A 23674-nucleotide genomic window follows, 5' to 3' on the forward strand; every position below is an offset into this window, starting at 1 on the left:
TCCCAGGACTCGTTGCGCGGCCCGGGCCGGAAGTCGGCGAGTTCCCGGGTGTGTGTCTGTGTCTGTCTGTGTCTCGAAGCGGCACGCGGCCCGGGACAAACGCTGGGGAATCCCACCTGAGGCGTCGCCGCTGTCACTACCATCACCCACGGAGCCACTACTAGAGGGGAGTAGACCCGGCCCTTCGCCGGGCAGAGAAGATGTTACCCCTGTCCATCAAGGACGATGAATACAAACCACCCAAGTTCAATCTGTTCGGCAAGATTTCGGGCTGGTTTAGGTGCGGGGTGCTGTTTTTGCGGGAAGGGGGTATCCGGACGTAGGGGAGAAGGCCCAGACCTAAGGATGGCCCGAGATCCAGGGAGGGAGCATCAGGGACACCTTCCTTCGCTGTGAGGAAAGGAGCGTTTGGGCTGGGAGGGTCTTTAAACCGGGACCCAGCCTCCGGGTCCTGGCACCCCTTTGACTCTCCCGCCTCTTCTCCACTTTTATCACTCCCAGGTCTATCCTGTCGGACAAGACGTCCCGGAACCTGTTTTTCTTCCTGTGCCTGAACCTTTCTTTCGCTTTTGTTGAACTACTCTACGGCATCTGGAGCAACTGGTAACCAAAGGGAAAAGGGTTTGGGCGGAAGCAGGGGGTGGGGGAAACGAAGCACTGTTTGCTTAATGCCACGTAGCTCCTCACCAGGAGGTTCAGGTCTTTGCTGTTCAGCTCTGCTGCTGAGTTGCTTTCTCATATCCACAGCAATCTGGCAAGGCTACGTTTAAGATCCGGGGCCCATCACGTGCAGCAGTTATTAAGATTTGGGTCCCCGCCCCCATCCCCCTCCTGCCCCCCGCCCCGTCAAGTAAGAGTGACCAGTCTCTTCTTCATTTTGGCCGATGGAAAGAGTCATCCCTAACTACAAACCTTAGCTTTGCCCACTTTCTTGGAATTAGAAGAAACCTGTTTCCTGCTTCTTTGGGGTGGGAGTGTTCCTTGCTTCTTTCTGGGGGAGTGGCATCTGGATTTCACCCTTAAGATCTGAGAGGGAATATCTTAGATGTTCAACCTAATTTATTATTAAGAGCTTTATAAAGAAGCTATCCAAAGAAATATGTGTCATTCTCTTCTCTTTCATTTTATGCTGCAACTGTCTCATGATTTTTCTCTGGTCTTGATTGCAGTAAAAAATCCGGTACAGTTTTCTAAAAACTTACAGGCCCTGAATTGATGGGTTTTTGTGCCATCTTTGGGCTTTTTTGTTTTTGAACCTGCTTTGGGAAGAGGTAAATCCAGGAACTCTGGAAATGAAATATTATTATTTCCAGGTATTTACTGTTGAATAACTTAAGGTCTTGTAAAATTGTGCAGCTAACAATAAGATCGTTACATTTCTAAGTGTGCAGATTCCTCTTTAAATCTCATACTCATTTGAGAATCTGATAAAAGCCAACCCTCAAAATTTTATGTAAAACTTCAGTGATACGGAGTGATACGGAGTTCCTTGAAATAGATTTTGAACCCTAGATTAAGAACCTATGCTACTTATGCTTTATTTTCTGTTACTTAGAGTTAGTCTCTTTCCTCTATAGTCCATTTTTAGAGAGAATTGCTGTCCTTGATCTTTATCTCTATTGAGATTGAACAATGACGTTAAATAAGATCACCATTTTTTGTGACATTTACATTTTTATATGAAAAAGTGGACTTCTTTTCATTTCAGATGTCAACTCAATTTTATAAAAAATACTCAGCACATTATGAAGGTTATTGATTTAGTCACTACTTTAAAAGGAATATTGAGACATAGTAAAATCTTAGTGTATGTAATAACCATTTTGAACCCTCTGAGAAGCAGATATATGTATCCTGTAATATTAATATTCTTCAATGTATTATGCATGTTAAAAGCACTATGTTATAGTATAATAATCATGCTTTATTATAAATATACAGTATTTGTAATATATTTTGCTCTTCTTAAATTATGCCATATTGTGGCATGTGTACTGATTGTATTCAGGCTATAACTTGGTTTATATATGTACACTTTACATTACAATACATTATCTTTCACTGTGGCCTTTTATGGCATAAATTACTATGGGAAATGTCTTGTTCAGGGGAATTATATTTGAAGTGCCCACATCACTTCTTTCGTGGAAAGTTAGGTATAAAGTAAATTTTTTGATCTGTAGAGATCTATTGAGGAAATTACAGTTGACCCTTGAACATGGGGATTAGGGAAATGAACCCTGTACAGTCAAAAATCTGTGTATAACTTTTGACTCCCCAAAAACTTGACTTCAGATAGCCTGCTGGCCACCATAATCCTTAGCGATAACATAAAGTTGATTAACATGTACTTTATATATTATGTGTATTATGTACTGTATTCTTACAATAAAGTAAGCTAGAGAAAAGAAAATGTTATTAAGAAAATCATAAGGAAGAGAAAATACATTTCTGGTACTGTACCAAATTGAAAAATAACTGCATATAAGTGAACAAGCCTGCATTGTTCAATCACTGTACTAAAACCATTGTTTTCCAAGCCGTTTGCCATTAGTCACCAGTACCGAAGGAAAACGTCAGTGGTACATGACTTTTTCTTCTGCCCTTTGGTGGCTTGTTTTTCTAACCTTAGGATCTCTTTTCCTACAATTTACTCTCTTTGTGTTATTATATCTTCCACATTTGAAATCTAGCTCTGAGCTAGTGTCTGTCTTACCTAAATCATTTAGTAGGTATTCATCATTATACTAACATCCATGTCCACACCACTTACCGATATTAATTTTTATCAGTGAGTGGGAAGTACAAATACATTGCTATTGAAGCCTTGACAGGTTTAAAAATTGCTTGGGCCTTTTCATAATCTGGATTTCTGTGTCTTATTTAGATATCGCAGTTTTCAGTCCCTTTTGTTGACTGGTCAACAATTTCCTTATATAATTGGATTATCTTTGTTCCTGAAGTTTCAATTAGATTTTAAGTTCCTTGAATAAATGTCTCACCAAAATTTATTTTGTTTGTCATAGTCATTTCTGTGTTCATTTTCATTCTATAAAAATTAAGTTTCAAGATGTTATGAACATGAAATGTCAAGAATTTTTTTCCATTATAGAATTAAAAGGTGAATAAAACATGCTGTCTTCACAAATAAAGGTTAATAGAAACAGTTGTTGATCTAGTTGCAAAAAATAAATAGTTCTGCTTCTTGTTTAGAGCCTTCATTATTTAAAGGAAGGACTTGGTTCATATTTTTGATGGTGAGAATGTGTCATCGGTGGAAGAATAGCTAAGTTCTTTGTGTATTTTTCCACCTTTAAATATCCACTGCCTTTTACTTTTCTGCTATAATGTAAGCTTCCTTAAAGTAGAGATCTTTTCTATCTTATTCAGGTACCTTAGTACATGGCACATAGTATGGCTAATGTATATTTGCTGACTGAAGGAATGAAGGAATAATGAATGTATGGAATTAATCTACCGACACTAAGTGTACTAACTGCCCTACTAGAGAGGAGGAAAACCTTACAACTCCTCTTTTCTCTTATTCTTTGAAGTTAAGAAAATGATGGGGATACCATATGTGATCTTTCCTTTTAAGATTCTTTTCTTTCTATCATTTTATTTTCTTTTGGTATTATTGTTGAGTAACTACTTCATCTCGAGTTAATATAGTATAAGTATGTGGTTTTGTACCATCTAGGATTAAGTGCTTTTTCAAGTTACAGAAAAATCCCCAAATAATGATTTCTTACATATCACAAAACTTTTATTTTTACGATGGCTGTCATTCCAACTATCCCTAGCAGCAGATTGTCCAAAACAGAGAGAAAAAGAGGTAAAAAGTGTATATAGTGTCTTTTAAGGAGATTTATCTGGACACACATAGAACACTTACAGTTCAGTGCTAAGCCTTTATCTTATTGGTCATGCCTACTTGCAAATGTCATCTTTGTTCCAGTCAAACAGGTATTCTGCTGAAAGTTAAGGATTCTTTACCAAAAAAAGAAAGGAAATATATGGATACTGTAGGCTCAGGAAGTGAGACTAGAAAGAGATAAGCTAGTCTGACTTCTATAGATAGAAAACTGAGGCCCAGGTTTTTTTTTTTTTTCCCCCAGAGTAGCAGTAATGCCTAGAAGCACCTGTCGTCCAGGGATTTTTTTTTTCTACTATACTGTGATTTTTTTCCTAGTATTCCACTATAGTTTCCTTTGTTCTTATGCTCTTTTAACTGTACTTAGCTGTTTGTTAGAAAACTTCAGTAATATTTTTTACCAAAGCTGTTGCAACAATTTTCCCCTTAGACATAGAAGGAACTCATATAACTCTAAAGGTAAATGTTTTTGTATTACCAAAGTAAATATTTGTTCAGGAAATGTGTGAGGCCATACTAGACATGGATTTGTTCCTACTTCTGTATAATATGTCATATATTTGTAAAGTAACTTGGTAAAGAAAATGCTTCTATTAATCGCATTTTTCTATAGAATTAAAACATAGTTGTCTTTGTCTTTTATCAACTTTTCCGTTCTTAAAAGACACTGTTTACCACTTTATGGTGATGACTTCTGCTTTCCTGTAGTTTTGTTATTCACCTTAAAAATGCAGGCAAATATTCCACTTTGCTGAAATTAAAAAAAAAATTTTTTTGATGTTTATTATTTATTTTTGAAATAGAGACAGAACATGAGCAGGGGAGGGGCAGAGAGAGGAGACAGAATCCAAAGCAGGCTCCAGGCTCTGAGCTGTCAGCACAGAGCCTTATGTGGGGCTCAAACTCACGAGCTGTGAGATCATGACCAAGCCGGAGTCGGATGCTTAACTGACTAAGCTACCCAGGCGCCCCTTTGCTAAGAATATTTTTAAGTAAGGGATTATATAATGGAATGTAGTAGAGTTGTGGGTTTTTTACCATAACTGTCATTAGTTTAACAACTTATGCAAATGACAGGATTCTAATTTCTTCCTAATAAATTGGTAGTTAAGTTTTTATACTTTCCATCTCATGGAAACTTATCGTGATTATTCCCTGTCTTCAGTTTTGAATTAATCTTTAGCAACACACTATAGATATACTGTTAGCTTAGTTACCAGATCTTTTTAAAATTTTTTATTTTGGAAAATTTTAAGCATAAGGAAAAGAGAGTTTAATGGACCTCATGTTCCCATCATTTATCAACATGTAGTCTATTTCATTTCCTCTGTGTTATCTGTCTCACCACTGGATTATTTTAACACAGATACCAAATATAATTTCCTTCCTAACTACTTCAGTATGAGTCTCTAATAAGAAAAGGCCCCCCCACCCCATAATACTACCCAGTGCCATTCTCATCTTTAAAAATTAGGAATTTATTAATATCAAATGTCCAGTAAGGGTTCAGATGATCCTTATTGTCTCAGAAATTCTTTCTACAGTTAGTTTTGTAAGTCAGAATCCAAATAAGATCTAATCCAAACAAAATCATACTTGGATCCAAACTCCTATCCAAGCATATTTGGTTGATATGTCTCTGAAATATCAATTTATGGGCTCTCTTTCTCCCTTTTGTTTGTTTTTGCCCCAATGACCTTAAATAAAATCTTTTTTGAGAATTTCTTTTGCTAAATGTTTTATTTACATTTATCATATTTTGTTTCAGTGATCAGGTTTCTCTTTTATGTTCTAAGAAGTTTTCCTTATTAAAATATCTTTAGAAAGTAGTCACTTAAAAAAAGTTTACAAATTAATTTTAGAGAAACTGACAGTGTTTAAAGATGGGAGCCTAAAACAGGTATGCTGCTTTTAACAACTAATTGTTCTTTATTAGGTTACATTTGGTATGTAAATCATATAACCTGAAATATTCTTATGCTGTCTTTATTTACAAGGAAATTTATGCCATGCGGTTTAAATGACAATTCATAATAAGAAACATTTGCTAATATTGAAGATGAACAATAAAATTGACGTTCCTCATGAGTAGGGTTTTGATGTATGATAGAACAGAGAGCTAGAAGTAGACTCTTTCATTTGAGTTTGTCTATATAGTTGCAGCTGAGTAATTTTCAAATCGTGATACCAGGTTTAAAAAAACATTGCAATGCTTTAAGAGAACATGATTCCACTTTAGAAGAGGGAGTGGTTTTTCAGGTAGAATCATATTTTATAGTATACTAAAAGTGAAATAACATTTGGGGGCACCGGAGTGGCTCAGTCAGGCGTCTGACTCTTGATTTTGGCTCAGGTCATGATCTCATGGTTATGAGAACAAACCCTGTGTGGGACCCCGCGCCGAGCGTGGAGTCTGCTTTAAGCTTCTCTCTCCCACTCCTTCTGCCCCTTCCCCACTTGTGCGTGCATGTGCATGCATGCACTCTGAAAAAAAAATCTTTAATGAAAATTAAATTTACTTAAAATTTAAATAAATTTAAAATCTCATTTTGATTAGTATTAAAATTGCCAAGCTATATTTAAACCTCTTGAAAAGGGAACTTAATTGCTGTGGCGTACAGAAGAGGTTTACCATTTCCCTCCCATGTAGGCAGTGTTTGGTGTCCACTAAATATGTTTAAAATAAATTTGTTGTAAAGAAGATAGTGCTAGTGTGTATTAATTTGCTAGGGCTGCTGTTACAAAATACCACAGTAGAAAGTTATTGTCTTGTAGTTCTGGAAACTAAAAGTCTAATATCAAGGTATTGGTAGCGTTAGTTCCTTCTGAGATCTGCATAGAAGAATCTGTTCCATGCTTTCTCCTAGCTTCAGTTGCCTTGCTGGCAATCTTTGGCATTCCTTGGCTTGTAGAAGCCTCATCTGGTATCTGCCTTATCTTTTACTCAGTAGTCTCTCTGTGTGCATGTCTGTCTCCAGATTTCCTCTTGTTATAAGGACAATAGTCATATTAGATTAGGGCCCACCTTGCTAAACTAATCTTAATAAATTATGTTTGCAGTGACCCTGTTTTCAAATTAGCTCACAGCTGAGGTACTGGAGATGTAGGACTTCAACTTAAGAATTTAGAAGAGGACACAATTCAACTCACAGCAGGTTTTACTAAATATATGTGTACATCAGTGTATCATTTTCATTTATATTTATTTAGAATGAATACCCTGCCTTCTTCTACAACTAATTTATGGCCATTTAAGATAAAAGTAACATATATAATAGAATCCTTAAGTTATAGAAATAAAAACATGAAGAATCGTGTATAGAGAGGAAAAAAGTAAGCCTACTAAAAGTGTAAATTAATGTAGTTACTGAAATTGACTTTTAAATTTAGTTATAAAATTCCATAAAGTTAAGGCACGATGGGTAAAAATTCTCATTGTCAGGTTTTACTACAACACAACTACATTTTATCAGAATAGAGAGAGAATTTTCTGAAACTAAATTTTATTTTATTTTTTTAATTTTTTTTTTCCACGTTTTTTAAATTTATTTTTGGGACAGAGAGAGACAGAGCATGAACGGGGGAGGGGCAGAGAGAGGGAGACACAGAATCGGAAGCAGGCTCCAGGCTCTGAGCCATCAGCCCAGAGCCTGACGTGGGGCTCGAAATCACGGACCGCGAGATCGTGACCTGGCTGAAGTGGGACGCTTAACCGACTGCGCCACCCAGGCACCCCTGAAACTAAATTTTAAAAGTAACTTACCATATTAGTTCTTTATCATAGAAGAGAAAACAAAATCAGAAGCAATGTCTTTATTGGTGGTTTTGTAACACAGTACAGAGATAACTCTTCAAATGGGGCATGGCTACCCTCCCCCACCGATCCCACCAAGCTGCAGACTGCTGTTTCTTGTTACTCAGTGCTATGTTCGTGGTGAGAGCAAAGGGGCGTTCATTAACTTAACCCAGGCCCTTATGCAGGCGCCGTGAGCCTGGGCCCTGGGAGTAGGTTTTTTTCTCCCCCCAACATTTTTGCCCCTTCTGTGAAAGCAAAACTCTGCTCTGTACATGTGGATGGTCTTGGGTGAGAGTAAGTTTCTTGCTCCTTTTCCAGTGGTAGCAGGACATGTGTTTTGTGTTGGTGCAGAATTCTATGCCCCTTTTTTTAGTGGTTGCTCTAGCATGAGTAATATGAATTTTTAAGTTAACCACAAATAATAATATGTTTATCTTACAATATTACACTTCCATTTCCTTCTGTCCTATGTGCCATTATTGTCATACATTTCACTTTTTACGTGTTTTAAACCCCATAATACAGTACCTGTTTTTGCTTTGTACCAGAGGTTAGCAAACTTTATCTGAACAGCAGATGGCAAATATTTTAAGCTTTAAGGGCCATAAGGTCTCTGTCACAACTTCTCCATTCTACTGTAAAAGCACAGAAGCAACCATAGACAGTATATAAACAGATGAGTGTAACTGTTTTCCAATAAAACTTTATTTACAAAAATATATGGTAGTCTGGGCCATAGCTTGCTGATTCCTCCTTTAGATAGTTATCATTTTTTAAAAAATAGCTTTATTGAAATATAATTTATATACCATACAATTTACCCATTTAAGGTATACAAATGAATGGCTCTTAGTATGTTCACAGAGTTGTAAAACCATCAGAACAATCAATTTTAGAAGATTTTTATTACCCTGAAAGGAAGCCTTGCACCCCTAGCCATCGCCCTCTAATTCCCTTATCCCCTGATTTGCCCTAATTCTAGGCAACTGCTAATCTACTTTCTGTCTCTTTGTATTTGCCTACTCTGGCCTTTTCATGTAAATGGAATCATATAGTGTATAATCCTTTGTGACTGGTTTGTTGCACCCAGCATAATGTTTTCAAAGGTTATCCATATTCTACGTGTATTAGTATTCATCTATTTTTATTGCCAAATTAAATTCAGCAGTGTGGGAGAATTCTGATTTTTCTACATCCTCACCAACACTTGTTATTGATCTTTTTGATTTAGCTGTCATAGTGTGGTTATGAAGTTGTTTCTCACTGTTTGACCTGCATTTCCCTGGAAGGTTGTTAATGATGTTGAGTATCTTTTCATGTGCTTTTTGGCCATTTGTGTGTCTTCTTTGGAGAAATGTTTATTCAGATTCTTTGTTTCATTTAAGAAATTGGATTACTTATCTTCTTGAAGAGTTTTTTAAAAACATTTGTTTATTGTTTTTGAAAGGGAGAGCAAGAATCCCAAGCAGGCTCCGTGCTGACATTGCGGGACTAGATCTCACAGACCACGAGATCATGACCTGAGCTGAAATCAAGAGTTGGTTGCTTAACTGACTGAGCCACCCAAGCGCCTTATCTTTTGGAAGAGTTTTAAGAGTTCTTCATGTAGGGGTGCCTGGCTGGCTCAGTTGGTGGAGTATGTGACTCTTGATCTTGGGGTTGTGAGTTTGAGCCCCAGGTTGGGTATAGAGATTACTTAAAAATAAAATCTGAAAAAAAAAAAAAAAAAAAAAAAAAAAAAAAAGTTCTTCATATATTCTGGATACAAACCCCTTGTCATATATAGAATTGGTAAATATTTTCTCCCACCTGTGCATTTTCTTTTCACTTTCTTAATAATGTCCTTCGAAGAAAAAAAAGTTTTAAATTCCAGTGATATCCAGTCTATATTTTCTGTTTTCTCATTTATTGCATGTGATTTTGATGTCTTCTATATATATGAAACTATTGCCTAATCCAAGGTGGTGAATATTTTAGCTTTTATGTTTAGGTCTTTGATCTTTTTTGGGTTAATTTTTTGGGTTAATTTTGTTTTGGGTTAATTTTTGGGTAATTTTTATAATGTCAAAAGTCATTTTTTGCCTGTGGATATCCAGTTGTATCAACACATTTGTTGAAAACACTATTCTTTCCACTGTTGGAATGTCTTGACATCCTTGTCAAAAGTCAGCTGACCATAAATGTGAGGGTTTATTTCTAGATTCTAAATAGTATTCCGTTGCTCTATTTGTTTATTTTTGTGCCAGCACCATACTATTTGATTAGTGTAACTCTATAGTAAAGTTTTGAAATTGGGAAGTATGAGTCTTTCAACTTTAGATTTCATTTTCAATATTTTTTTGGCTATTCTAGGTCCCTTGCTTTTCCATGTAAATTTTAAGATCAGCTTGTCAGTTTCTTCAAAGAAGTCAACTGGGATTTTGATAGGTTTGAGTTGACTCTGTAGATCAACTAGGGAAATATTGGCATCTTAACAATGTTGTCTTCTGATCCATAAACACAGATATCTTTCCATTTATTTAGGTCTTCTTTAATTTTTTTCAACAATATTTTATAGTTTTAGAGTATAAATTTAACACTTTTTTTTGTAAAATTTATTCATAAGTATTTTATTTAAAAAAAAATTTTTTTTTAACGTTTATTTATTTTTGAGACAGAGAGAGACAGAGCATGAACGGGGGAGGGGCAGAGAGAGAGGGAGACACAGAATCGGAAGCAGGCTCCAGGCTCTGAGCCATCAGCCCAGAGCCCGACGCAGGGCTCGAACTCACGGACTCACGGACCGTGAGAAAATTCGTGACCTGAGCTGAAGTCGGACGCTTAACCGACTGCGCCACCCAGGCGCCCCATAAGTATTTTATTTTTTGATGCTATTATAAATGGAAATCTTTTTTATTTTTTTACATCACTACTGTTAAGAATACAGTTCATTTTTGTATGTTGATCTTGTATCCTGCAACCTTGCCAAATTCATCTATTCTAATAGGTTTTTAGTAGTGTCCTTAAAATTTTGTATATATAAAATCCCCGTCATCTGCAAATTGTGATAGTTTTACTCCTTCACTTTTTATTTTTTATTTTTTTATTTGTTTTTTTAATTTCTTGCCTAACCGCCCTTGTTAGATCCTCCAGTGCAATGTTAAATAGAAGTAGCAAGATGAGACATCCTTATACCCGATCTTAGGGGAAAGTCCTTGGCCTTTAATGGTGCTCTGGGTTTTTGGTAGATGCCATTTAAGAGTTGAGAAAGTTCTCTCTATTCCAAGTTTGTTGAGTGTCTTTAATATAAAGGGGAGTGTTAAATTTTGTCAAACTCTTATTACACCTGTTGAGATGACCATGTGGTTTTTGTCTTTTATTCTGTTGATATGATGTGTTAGATTGATTGGTTTTCATATATTAAATCAACCTTGGATTGTTGGTATAAATCTCACTTGGTTGTGGTATGTACTTTTCAAATATATATACTTGGATTTCACTTGCTAGTGTATGTTTAAGATTTTTGTGTGTATAGTTGCAAAAGATTAGTCTGTTCCATTTCTTGTGATGTCTTTTGTCTCATTTGGTATGAGGGTAATATTGCTCTTACACGGTGAATTGGGAAGCATTCCTTCATCATCTGTGTTTTGGGAGAGTTTGTAAGGGATGGTATCTATTGTTCTTTAAATGTCTGGTAGAATTTTCCAGTGAAGCTGCCTGGGAGTGGGCTTTTCTTTGTTGGAAGTTTTACAATTATTCAATTTGTCTGCTTGTTAAATTCGAAATTTTTTTTTTTTTAGTTTTGCAAGACTGTTTCTAGGAATTTGTCTGTTTCCTCTATGTTATCTAATTTGCTGGCCTATAATTGTTCATAGTATTTTCTTATGATCCTTTTTATTTCTGTAAAGTCAGTGGTAATTTTTCTTTTTCATTCCTGATTTTAGTAATTTGAATCTTTTACCTTTTTTCTTGGTTAGTCTACTTACAGGTTGTGAATTTTGTTGATATTTTCACAGAACCAGCTTTTGGTTTGTTTATTTTTCTTTTCTTTTTTTCTTTTTTTTTCTGTTCTCAATGATCATTTAAAGATACTAAAAGTGGAAAAATTATCTTTTTTTGAAAAAATAGGCTTCATGCCCAGTGTGGAGCCCAGTTCAGGATTTGAACTCAGGACCCTGAGATCAAGACCTGAAATGAGATCAAGAGTTGGATGCTTAACCAACTGAGCCACCCAGGCACCCTGAAAAAGTATCTTTTTTATTTACTGACATATTTATCATTTTCAGTGATCTTCATTTCTTTGTGCAAATCTGTTTCCATCTGTTATCCTACTTCTGTTTGAAGAACTTCTGATTCTTTTAACTCAGATCTACTGGCAGTGAATTGTCAGTTTTGGTTGTCTGGAAAAATCTTTATTTTGCCTTCATTTTTCAATATATTTTGTTAGATACAGAATATTCGGTTGGCATTTTTTTTTCAGTACTTTAAAGACATTGCTCCATTATTCTGCCTTGAGTAGTTTCTGATGAAAAATATACTAATAATCTTATCTTTGTTTTTCCTTTTACTGTTTTCAAGATTTTCTCTTTTTTCTTTGGTGTTGGGCAGTTTGTGAGGTATGTAGGGTTTTCCCCCTGCTTGGGGTTTATTAAATTTCTTAAATATGTGGTTTGTTTTCAAAAACTCTCCAGCATTTTCTCTTTAAATACTTTTTCTACCCTATTTTTTTCCTCTGTTACTGAGAATCCAAATATTTGTATTTGAGTCTCTTTGATAGATGTGACAGATTTTGAATGCTCTGTTCTGTGTTTTTTCTTTCCCCCACTCCTTTAATTCTTTGTGTTTTACTTAGATAATTTCTCTTGACATGATTCTTTCTGTCTGTGTCCCATCTGCTCAGAAGCCCACGTATGTTATTATTTCTCTTCAATATTGTGATTTTTAAAAAATGTTTTTGTCATTTCCGTTTGATTCTTTTATAGTTTTATCTACGTGCAAGTCCTCAGTTTGTTCATGAATCTTCAACAGCTTTATACAACATCCTTTAACATAGTAATCATATTTGTTTTAAAGTCCTTATCCTAGTCCAGTCTCTAGGCCTTTTCTGGTTCTGATTCTCTTGACTGCTTTAGCTCTTGACAGTGGTTTTTGTTTGTTTGTTTGTTTGGTTGGTTGGTTGGTTTTTGCCCCTTGATCTTATTATGTGTCTTATAAATATTTATTGAGTGCTGGATCTTATGTTTAAAAGATTAACAGCGACCAAGGTTGATAGTATCTATGCCCAGAAATGTGTACCCCTGTTGTTTTGTCAGGCCATTAGTGTGGGGTTTTGAGTCTCTGATCCATAGTTGGCTAGTTGGGTTTTGTGTTTTTTGTTATTGCTGGTTAGTTTCAACAAGCTACCAACTTCAAATTTTTTTAGTGGCTTCTACCACCTTGTCTTTAGTGTAGGGTCTGGGGCCCTGGAGGGTTTTCTCAGTGTTCTTGCTCTACTCTCAGCTTTCAACAAGTCACGCTCACCTGTTCCATAGGGGAGTCTCTGTGCTCTTGCTCAGCTCTCAGTGGTAGATTGCTATTGTTTTGTACTCTAGTCAAGGCTTTGGTTGTGGGGAGAGAGAATTTGGTCCTCCTGCTGGAGCTTTAATTTTAGGCAGTCCGTTGTCACCTGAGTGCCAGAGTGGTTATTATGAGCGTTCCTGCCCCTTTTCCCACCTCTCTCCGCAGCCTTGTATCAAGAGAAGGAATGATGGTCTTGCTCCTCTTCCAACAACAGCAGACCTTTGCTTTATATCAATGTAAGATCTTGGGCCCAAGCTGGCTTCAGACTTGCCCCTGACAGTGATGGCTGGTTTTTTTTTCTCTCTTTCCGTGGTGGCTGACCTTTGTCAGCGATCAGAGAGTGGGCAGATTCCTGCTGCTCATCCAGTAGCAGCTAGCTTTGTTTCTAGAAACCCCTCTTTCAGTAGAAGCTTGGTTTTTTTTCTTGGGCAGGGGGTGTGAGGGTTTCCTTCTGAGATGTTTAAAACTTATCCTCAATGTCTTTCTGTATATCATATTTCAAGGTTGTCTGTTTAAAAGATTGTTCCTGATGAGCAGAAGGATATTTAGAGAATTTATAGAAGGATGCCTACTATTTGGTTACTATTATAATATGCCAATATGTCTGTTCTTTTACAGCTTAGGCTTGATTTCCGACTCTTTTCACATGTTTTTCGATAGCACTGCCATTTTGGCTGGATTGGCAGCATCTGTTATTTCCAAATGGAGAGATAATGATGCTTTCTCTTATGGGTAAGACCTTTTAAAAACTTTTTTATCGAAGTATAAGAAATACAGAAAATAAATCTTAAGCATAATGAATATTCACAAATTGAACACATTTGTATAACTTGAACTCTTGAATTCCCCCTCATGCCTCCTTCTCGTTCCTTCCCATGTCACTCCCCAAGAGTAACAAGCACTTCCCTAACTTGGTGGATTAGTTTTAAGCTGTTTTTGAACAGTATGTAATTGCAATCTACAGTATATATATATTTTTTGTTTTTGCATTGAAGTTCTTTTGCTTAGAGATAGGACATCTTGGTTTTGCCAGAAAATTTTAAGTGAAATTTTTTGCTGGATAGGGGACTTCCTCAACTCTTAACCTAATTTTTTTAAGAAGAAGAAAAAATATTTCAGTTTATGAAAATAGTCGTGTTTGCTTTTAAAGAGATACTTTGCCGTTAATTAATTTAAAATCATTATTTTCTAATCTGATTTTATATTACCCTCTGCAGTTCTGCTTTTATGAAAAATACTTCTTTTCATACTCTTGCTGAATTTGGATAGCTAATCAAATATTTGGAGAGTTTTTATGCTGAAGAGACCATATTGGCACATCTGGTCTCACTTCCAAGCCTCGTACCCTTCGAGTCAGGGTTTGCCTTTTGTCCATCTCTGATTGGGGGAAGCAATGAAGTTTCTGATGTTCGAGTGATCTGCCTGGGTGTTTTCTTTTTTGAGTTCATAGAGTATTTTGCAGTGTAATTGTATTTACATGTAACCAGTACTCAGAGGTAGTACCCTTTTTCTCTGTCTCCCCATCCACTTTCTCTTTCCTTCCTGCTCCCCCCCTTGCCTCTTACTTGTTGACTCTTGTCTAGCTCCCTTGTGAGTGCTCTCTCACATTCTCTCCTTTCTTCACTCTTTCCTACTTTTTTTCTCTTTCACTCTCATCCCCATCCTCATGCTCACTGTCATCTCTCTGGAACTCCCTAACCTCCTCTCTTATACTTTCCAGTTCCTTGTGCCTGTGCTCATGGTCTTTGTCTATCCCTCAGCCTTCCACCCTCTCCTTCCTCTCTTTCTCTCTCCCGCACATCTTTGTTTTTTCCCTCTACCCTTGACTGCTGTATCTCTCAGGTCTTCCTTATTCCCTTCTCCCTCTCTCTCAACCTTTTCCGCCCTAAGTCTTTCTTCTCTCCCTTTCCCAGTCTCTTTCCTTCTCTCCCTGATCCTCCTCCTGGAAGGCTCTCTTTCCTTTGCAGCGTCTCTCATTCTCTCCTGCCTGCTCATATCCACTCTCTTAGCGCACTGCCTCTTATTCCCCTTGTTCTTTTACTCTTGTTCCCTCACTGCTTTCCTCTTTCTTTCCACCTTTTGCTTCTGTTCTTGAACAAGCAAGCACACACTGTCTTTCTTGTACATGCTCTTGTTCTCTTCAGAGGGCCCACTGTGAGTCTAATCCTTTGCCTCTTATAAAGATGAATAAGATATGTCTTCTGCCTTGGAGGAACTTGTGGTCAGATGGAAAAATGGTTCAGTAAAAATACCATAATGACTGTACATTGTGACAAGTGCCAAAAGAGAGATATATGAAATTCTGACAAAACTTGCTGATTTGGGGTGTAACTGAAGTGATATAATTATTTGTAAGATTATAAAAACGAGGCAAAAACACTAATTATACTGTTTTTATAGACTAGAGCGAGAGATCTGTATATAAATAAATCCAAACAGCTCAGAAGAGAACATTTTCCATGGCATTATGCAATCAAAAGATTCTTAAGTGTGTTTTGAATCATTAAAAATTGTATGTAAAGTTCTAATTTTGTGTTGGAAAATTAGTAATTCATATATATCATATATCAAAAATCTGATTAGAGTATCTTACTGAACAAGTTTTTGGGATAAAGAATAGGTGACTATAAAAGTTCTCAGTTCTTACACGTTAGGATATCTGTTGTTTTCTGTTTAGGTTGCGTAGTCTCCACTGTAAGATGGTTTTTAGGCATAACTTTGATACCTTCAGTACTATAGCAGTTTTAACTGTGCAACTTCAACTCATTTATATGAGGGAGTAATATTCTTGCCATCTTTTTATCTCTTATTCTATCTTTTCCTTGTTTGCCTTTTTTTTTTTGAGAAGGAAAAAATTAGGGAATAAAATCTGATGCAACATTTGAACCTATTAATGATTGCTATAGTAGTAAGCAGTAAAATATAGGTACCAGTACATCAAAATGACACTGGATAGACTAAGCCTAGGGATGAATCTCCAAAACCCTGATTCAGTATGATCGCAATAGCAGACTGACTACAATAGAAGATTAGGAGGAATCTGAGAGGCAGAAGACTTTTCAGTATTTCTCTATAGAAAAGTCATTTTTTTTTTTTTAATTTTTTTTTTCAACGTTTTTATTTATTTTTGGGACAGAGAGAGACAGAGCATGAACGGGGGAGGGGCAGAGAGAGAGGGAGACACAGAATCGGAAACAGGCTCCAGGCTCCGAGCCATCAGCCCAGAGCCTGACGCGGGGCTCGAACTCACGGACCGCGAGATCGTGACCTGGCTGAAGTCGGACGCTTAACCGACTGTGCCACCCAGGCGCCCCAGAAAAGTCATTTTTGTATCTGGTCACACTATTTTTGAAATAGCGATGCCAGTATAAAAATAATATATGTCTGATGGGTAGATACGTATGTACATGCCTTCACACATATGTATATGTACGTGTATCCTTTTTTGCCTTGGCTAAAGAATCCAGATGTCATCATACTTAATTAGGCAATAGCACGTTCGTGAATTATATGTTTTAATTCCAAGACTCACTCTGTTGAAGTAAACAGTTATTTGTAGAGTCAAGTATGTCTGGTTTTCACAAAATTTTCACTTGATTCCTGCAAGCAAGGTTAGCAAATATATTAAGCCTAATTAAATCACTTGAGTCCAACAGCGGATCAGAATTTATTAAGCACATACTAAGCTAGGCACTAGAGAGACAAAAAGATGCCTGAAAAACATTTCTACCTCTGATCTTGAAATCCAGTGGAACTCAAGGACAAAAGGCTTTCAATCAAGCATTAGCTTTGGGAATAGAAGAGTGGGTTAAAAGAAAGTGCTTTTTTTATTTTGAGGTTAGTAACCCTGCTGATAGATTAGGTAAATTCCTAAGTGTTTACTATGGAAGCAGGCTGAATTTAATGAATGTTTTCTCCTGAAAAATAAAAAGGCATATGCTTTGACAAATATGTAAATCTAATTCATTCGTATGTATTAGAAGGTAGAAATCTGCATTCTTTCTGAATGTAGAAATACATGCTATGTTGGAATGTACTGAAAGAGCAAACTTCAACATAACTGCAATGAGTACATTTTTTTAATGTTTAATTATTTTTGTGAGAGAGACAGAGCATGAGCTGGGGAGGGGCAGAGGAAGAGGGAGACACAGAATCAATCCTAAGCAGGCTCCAGGCTCTGAGCTGTCAAGACAGAGCCCGATGTGGGGCTCGAACTCAAAACTGTGAGATCATGGCCTGAGCCAAAGTCGGACACTCAACTGACTGAGCCACCCAGGTGCCCCTGAAACGAGTACATTTTAAATAGTTTGTTCTCTTTAAAAATGTTTTTTACAGTAAAGCTTGTATAATTTAGAAGTTGACAAAGCTAGGAAAAGCAGAATTTTTGATGTTCCTATTATATTATTTAAGGACCATAGTGATTAACTGCTCTCAGCACCCTTTGAATCAAGTTAGGACATGTAAAACTGCCAAGTTGAAGTTTCTAATGACTTTACCTAAGCCACATATACCTTAACAGAAAAATAGAATCTTTCCCTGATGCTTCATGCAGGTAGGAAGCAGAAAGCTTCAGAAGTCCATAGAGAAAAAGTCAGGCATTTAAAAAATAGTTTAATTAAAATTATGTGAAGCCAGGATTGATTCTAAAAATAGGTGATTTAAAAGTTTCTGTTAAATGTATTAATCTTAGAAAAGAGTGATTAGGAATGTAAATCTTAAGTTGGCTCTAGGATGATTGTGTTTTCCTTCAGATCAAAGTTCCATTTTCCAAAGATTTCAAAACTGAAAGTTATAAAACAAAAAGTATAAGGAGTTTTTAGAAAAGAAGCAAATAAGTTATTGAACCCCTCTTTCAGAAAAGTCCTTTGCTCCTACTTTTTATTTCTTAGATCCTTCCTTCTTTGCCTCCTTGTCCAGTCCAATTTTTCCTTCTCCAGAGGCAACTTGAAATTTAAGTTTCTGTGCAGGGTCTTTCTAAACGTACTTACTCGAGGAAGGTCTTTTGATTGGCTTGTAGAGATGGATGTGATTTATGGCATTTTGCTATTATACATAATTCATAATAATTAAAGTCATTTCCTCATTTCTACAGTATATATAGAATAAAGCATACTATACTATAAATACTAGGACTTTGCTGGCTGCTTTTAACCATATAATATGGTTTAGAATCTCTGAATGTATATAAATGTATGATTTGATTTTTAAGAAATAATAATTCATTTGTTTACTTTGCTCTTCTTTAGGTATGTTAGAGCGGAAGTTCTGGCTGGTTTTGTCAATGGCCTGTTTTTGATCTTCACTGCTTTTTTTATTTTCTCAGAAGGAGTTGAGGTATTGTAGATAATGATTAGAGTCAGTAAATTATATTTCTGCAATGAAAATGTTTATGAACTAAAGATACATGTATAAAGCTGTCTTCACACTGTTATTAAGTATTATTGAGGACAGTCTTAGATTAGGTAAAATATGTAAGAGGAGCTTACAAAATAGTGGAAAAATTAAATATATGTGAAACTACTTGAAATTGAAAACCATTAAATGATAGTGCTTTATAAGCTATGAATGAATTGTAGACGCTGTGAAAAGTAAAGGCACGGTCTGGGTAGTGAGGTCAGCTGGGAAGAGTTCTTAAACAAATCCGAGAATTTTGTCAGTGAACCTGTAATATTTGGCATATTAAAGAAATGTAAAGAGAAAATTGAAAGATCAATGAACCTGAAATGAATGGCAGTATTTTATGATACCAAAGAGGGATGGTTTTTAGACCAAAGTCATGCTTTTAAATATTGGTGTGTATTTAAAAATAGTAATTACTACCTTGTCTGCAGTATGTGAGCACTATTTTTTTTTCTAGAAACTGTTTTGGTATATATTTATAGAGTACTTTTAATTCTGAAAATAAAAATTTTTAAAGATTGCTTTTTGTTTTTACCAGTTGATCACTCAAAAATTATATCAATGCTGTTTGTTTGTGTTATGTGTTTTCTAGAGAGCATTAGCCCCTCCAGATGTACACCATGAGAGACTGCTTCTTGTTTCAATTCTTGGGTTTGTGGTAAACCTAATAGGAATATTTGTTTTCAAGCATGGAGGTCATGGACATTCTCATGGCTCTGGTATGATGGTTAGAACGCTTTGTTTCTTCATTTTCTCTTTTCATCATAATTATCACTTTTGAAAATTGATACATTTTAAAGTTAAAGTCTATGTTTGTTTTTTTTTTTAGTTTATTTATTTTGACAGAGAGAGAGAGAGAGAGAGAGAGCAAGCATGAGTGGAGGAGGGGCAGAGAGAGAGGGGGAGAGAAGAGAATCCTAGGCAGGCTCCGCCTTGTCAATGCAGAACCTTATGTGGGACTCTATTTCACGAACCGTGAGATCATTACCTGAGCCAAAATCAAGAGTCTGATGCTTAACCGACTGAGCCACCCAGGAACCCCTATGTTGATTTTTAACAACAGAAATAATATGTTAATAGACACTTATTAATGTCTTCTTGAACCATCACTCCCACTTCTCCATGTGTCTCCATCTCAGTGCCATCTCAGAGTTACACATAATCAAGTTTGGTTATGGATGCTTCCACACCTCTGTAGCTGTGGACACCATTTATATAAAACCAACAAATAAACATTAGAAACAATAAAACCAATCTAGTTACTAAAAATTACAGTACATGTGGCTATGAAATTTATTATACAATCTGTCTTTGAGATCCTTCTATTTGGTATGTGTCAGTTGGCCTTCTCTTGTTGACACATAAAACTCCATGGTGTGGGATACCATGGCTTATTTAACTGGTCTTCTGTATGTAGACTGTAAGTCATTTCCATATGAAACGTATCCTTGTGAACATATGCAGTTGTTTTTCCAGAGTTTTGCTGTCCCATATAGTAGCCATTAGTCACATGTGGCTATTTAAATTATGGTTAATTAAATTTAATAAAATTAAAAATTCACTTCTTCAGTTACACTAGTGACATTTTAAGTGCTCAGTAGCCACATAGGGCTACCATATTGGACAGCAGATACAGAACATTTCCATTGTCACAGAAAGTTCTTTGAGTTGCACTGTGCTGGACTATAAGTAGAGTTGCTGGAACACAGGAAATACAGTTTTTAGTTTCAGTAGACAATAGCAAATTGCCCTCAAAATTACTATCATTCACATTTATCCCAGCAATGAATGTCAGTACTAATTTCCTTCCACTCATATCAAAACTTATTATTACGATTGGAGCTCCTGGATGGCTCAGTCTGTTAAGCATCCTACTCTTGATTTCAGCTCAAGTCATGATCTCATGGTCAGGAGATCGAGCCCCACATCAGGCTCTATGCTGATAGCACAGAGTCTGCTTGCGATTCTCTCCTTCTCTGTCTGCCTCTCCCCGGCTTGTGCTTGTGCATATTCTCTTTCAAAACAAATAAATAAACTTAAAAGAAAATTTTAAAAAACACAAAACTTATTATTATGGGTTTAAGACTGTTTTGCTAATAGTTTGATAAAAATGATATCTCATTTTATTTGTTATTTCTTGTTTAGTAGTGAGGTTGAAAATCTTTCTGTATGGTTTTAGGACATTCAAGTTTATCCTCTTGAACTGTCTATTTATTTATTTCTGCTTGTTTTTCTATCCTCTTCTTGTTAATCCATTTTTAATAATTTTTATATATTTTGTATACTAATCATTTGTTTTATGTGTTGCAAACATCTTTTCCCAATCTATGGCTTATCTTTAAACTTTTATGTAGGTGTTCTTAATTTTGATATAGTCTTAGTTTTTCTGTCTTACATTTTTTTCTGGTATGTTTTCTACTTTGAGAAATTTCCATTTTCTGAGTCATAAACATGTCTCATATTTTAATACCGTTAAAATTTAGGGTTTTTTTTCGCAATCCATTTTGTTCCTTCATCTATGTGTAATTTGTTTTTGTGGTAGGGTGAGTTAGGACTTAACTTTTTATTTCCAGTGTGAATAAGCAGATTTTCCAAGCACCAGTTATTAACCTGCCTTTTTCCCCATTGATGTAAAACAACACTTTTAGCCTATATTAAGTTACCTTTTAACATTGTTTGGGCCTGTCTTGCCCATTTGGTTTTTTCATCAGCTTGTCAAGTTGTATGAAAATCTTTTTGGGATTTTGATTGGGAATGCATAAAAATTTTTTTATGTCTTTTACTAAATTATCTTAGTTATTTTAATAAAGATCTTTGCATTTTTTGATCAGTTTATTTTTAAGTAGTTGAATGTTTTTATTACTATTAAGAATAGAAATTATTATTCCTCTTGTCTTATTGTATAGCCAGGACCCCTAGCATAGTGTTGATTAGATATACTTAAAGTTTGTATCCTTGTGTCAAAGTGGATAGTCACCTGAGTAACTTAAAAAAAAAAAAAAAACCTTAATGCCCGGGTTTAATTGCAGAACATTTTTATCAGAATTTCCAGAGGAAAATGCAAACATCAGCATATTTTAATATGCATTCTTCATTGATTTAATGAAGAATGCTACTAAAGTTTTATCATTTGGTCTGATGTTTATGGTCTATTTCTGATGAAACTGTCTTATCAAGTTAAGATATTACTTTTTATTCCTGCATCTATTGAAGTAATCATTTTTTCTTCCTTAGTTAATTTAAAATTTGTAATTACATTGATAGATTTCTCATAAGGAACCATTCTTAAATTTTGTGTCTATATTTTGGTCTACATTTGGGTGTGTGATCCATTTTCAGTCAATTTTTGTATATCATGTGAGGTATGGGTCCAATATCATTTTCTTATATATAGATATCTGGTTGTCTCAGCACCATGTTAAAAAGATTATTTTCCCCCCATCGAATTGTGTTGGCACACTTGTCAACAATCAGTTGACTATAAATGTGAGAGTATTCTGGACTCTCAGTTCTTTTTCATTGATCTATATGTCTATCCTTATGCCAGTACCCTACTGTCTTGTTTAATGTACATTTGAGGTAGGTTCTGAAATTGGAACATGTGAGTTATCCAGCTTTTTCTTTTTTTAAGATTATTTTACTTATTTTGGATCCCCTCTTGCATTTCCATATAAATTTTAAGATCAGCTTGTCAATTTCTGCAAAAAAAAAAAAAAAAGACGGTTGGGATTTTTATAGAAATTGTATTGAATCTGTAGATGAATTTGAGGAGTATTGTCATCTTAACAATGGTAAGTCTTCTGGTCCATGAACATGGGATGCCTTCACATTTATTTATAGCTTCTTTAATTTCTTTCAACATGTTTTATAGTTATTAGTGTACATGTTTCACACTTAACTTTACAGTTAGGCTTTCTTTTTTTGTTGTAGGTAGTATAAGTGTGATTGTTTTCTTAATTTCATTTTTATATTGTTCTTTACTGATGTATAAGGATACAGTTCATTTTTGTATACTGATCTTGTGTCTTGCCACATTGCTGAAATTGTTCCGTATTCTAATAGGTTTTTAGTGGATTCTGTAGAATTTTTTAGTGTCCTGTCATCTGTAAATAGAGATAGTTTGCTTCTTCCTTTCCATATGAATGCCTTTAAAAAAATTTTTTTTTCTCTTGCTTAATTGCCCTGGTAGATCATTCGGTACAATATTAAATAGAAGTGGTAAGAGAGTACATTCTTGTCTTTTTCCTTATTTTAGGATGAAAGCATTCAATCTTTCTTCATTAAATATGCTGTTAGCTGTGTTTGCTGTGAGGAAGTTTATTTCTATTCCTAGTTTACTAGGTGTTTTTATCATGAAAGGGTACTGGGCTTTGTCACAACTTCTTCACTTTTTGAGATGATAGTTGGTTTTTATTCTTTATCCTTTTAATATGGCATATTACATTGCTTGATTTTTGGGTATTAAACCACCTTTGCATTCTTAGGATAAATCTCATTGGCCATGATTTATCTTTTTTATGTATTGCTTTATTTGGTTTGCTAGTATTTTGTTAAAGACACTGTGTCTATATTAAGGAATTTTTAGTCTGTAGTTTGCAGGGTATCAGGGTAATGCTGCTCTTATGTAATGAGTTGGGAAATGTTCTCTTTTCTATTTATTTTTATTTTAGAGAGAGAAAGAGCACGAGCAGGGAAGAGGGGCAGAGGGAAGGAGGGAGGGAGGGAGGGAGAGAGAGAATCTTAAGCAGGCTCCACACTGCATGGAGCCTGATGTAGGGCTCTGTCACACCACCCTGGGATCATGACCTGACCCAAAATCAAGAGTTAAATGCTCAACCGACTGAGCCACCCAGGTGCCCCTCTTCTTTTTTTTTTTTTTTCAACGTTTATTTATTTTTGGGACAGAGAGAGAGCATGAACGGGGGAGGGGCAGAGAGAGAGGGAGACAGAGAATCGGAAACAGGCTCCAGGCTCTGAGCCATCAGCCCAGAGCCCGACGCGGGGCTCGAACTTGCGGACCGCGAGATCGTGACCTGGCTGAAGTCGGACGCTTAACCGACTGCGCC

General features: G+C 35.8%; 1 protein-coding gene across 1 annotated transcript in view; it reads left to right on the forward strand.

Moving 5' to 3' along the window:
- Positions 1-11: 11 nt before the first annotated feature.
- The window catches only part of SLC30A7 (solute carrier family 30 member 7), an 85825-nt gene continuing 62162 nt past the window's right edge, over positions 12-23674 (forward strand). Inside the window, exons 1-5 of the mRNA XM_030328295.1 lie at positions 12-280; positions 502-603; positions 13827-13940; positions 18455-18542; positions 19201-19327. Of these exons, the coding sequence (XP_030184155.1) occupies positions 201-280; positions 502-603; positions 13827-13940; positions 18455-18542; positions 19201-19327 (511 nt within the window). The 5' untranslated portion in view covers positions 12-200. The remainder of the gene's footprint in view (positions 281-501; positions 604-13826; positions 13941-18454; positions 18543-19200; positions 19328-23674) is intronic.

Source organism: Lynx canadensis, chromosome C1 (assembly GCF_007474595.2).
Source record: "Lynx canadensis isolate LIC74 chromosome C1, mLynCan4.pri.v2, whole genome shotgun sequence".
NCBI lineage: Eukaryota > Metazoa > Chordata > Mammalia > Carnivora > Felidae > Lynx > Lynx canadensis.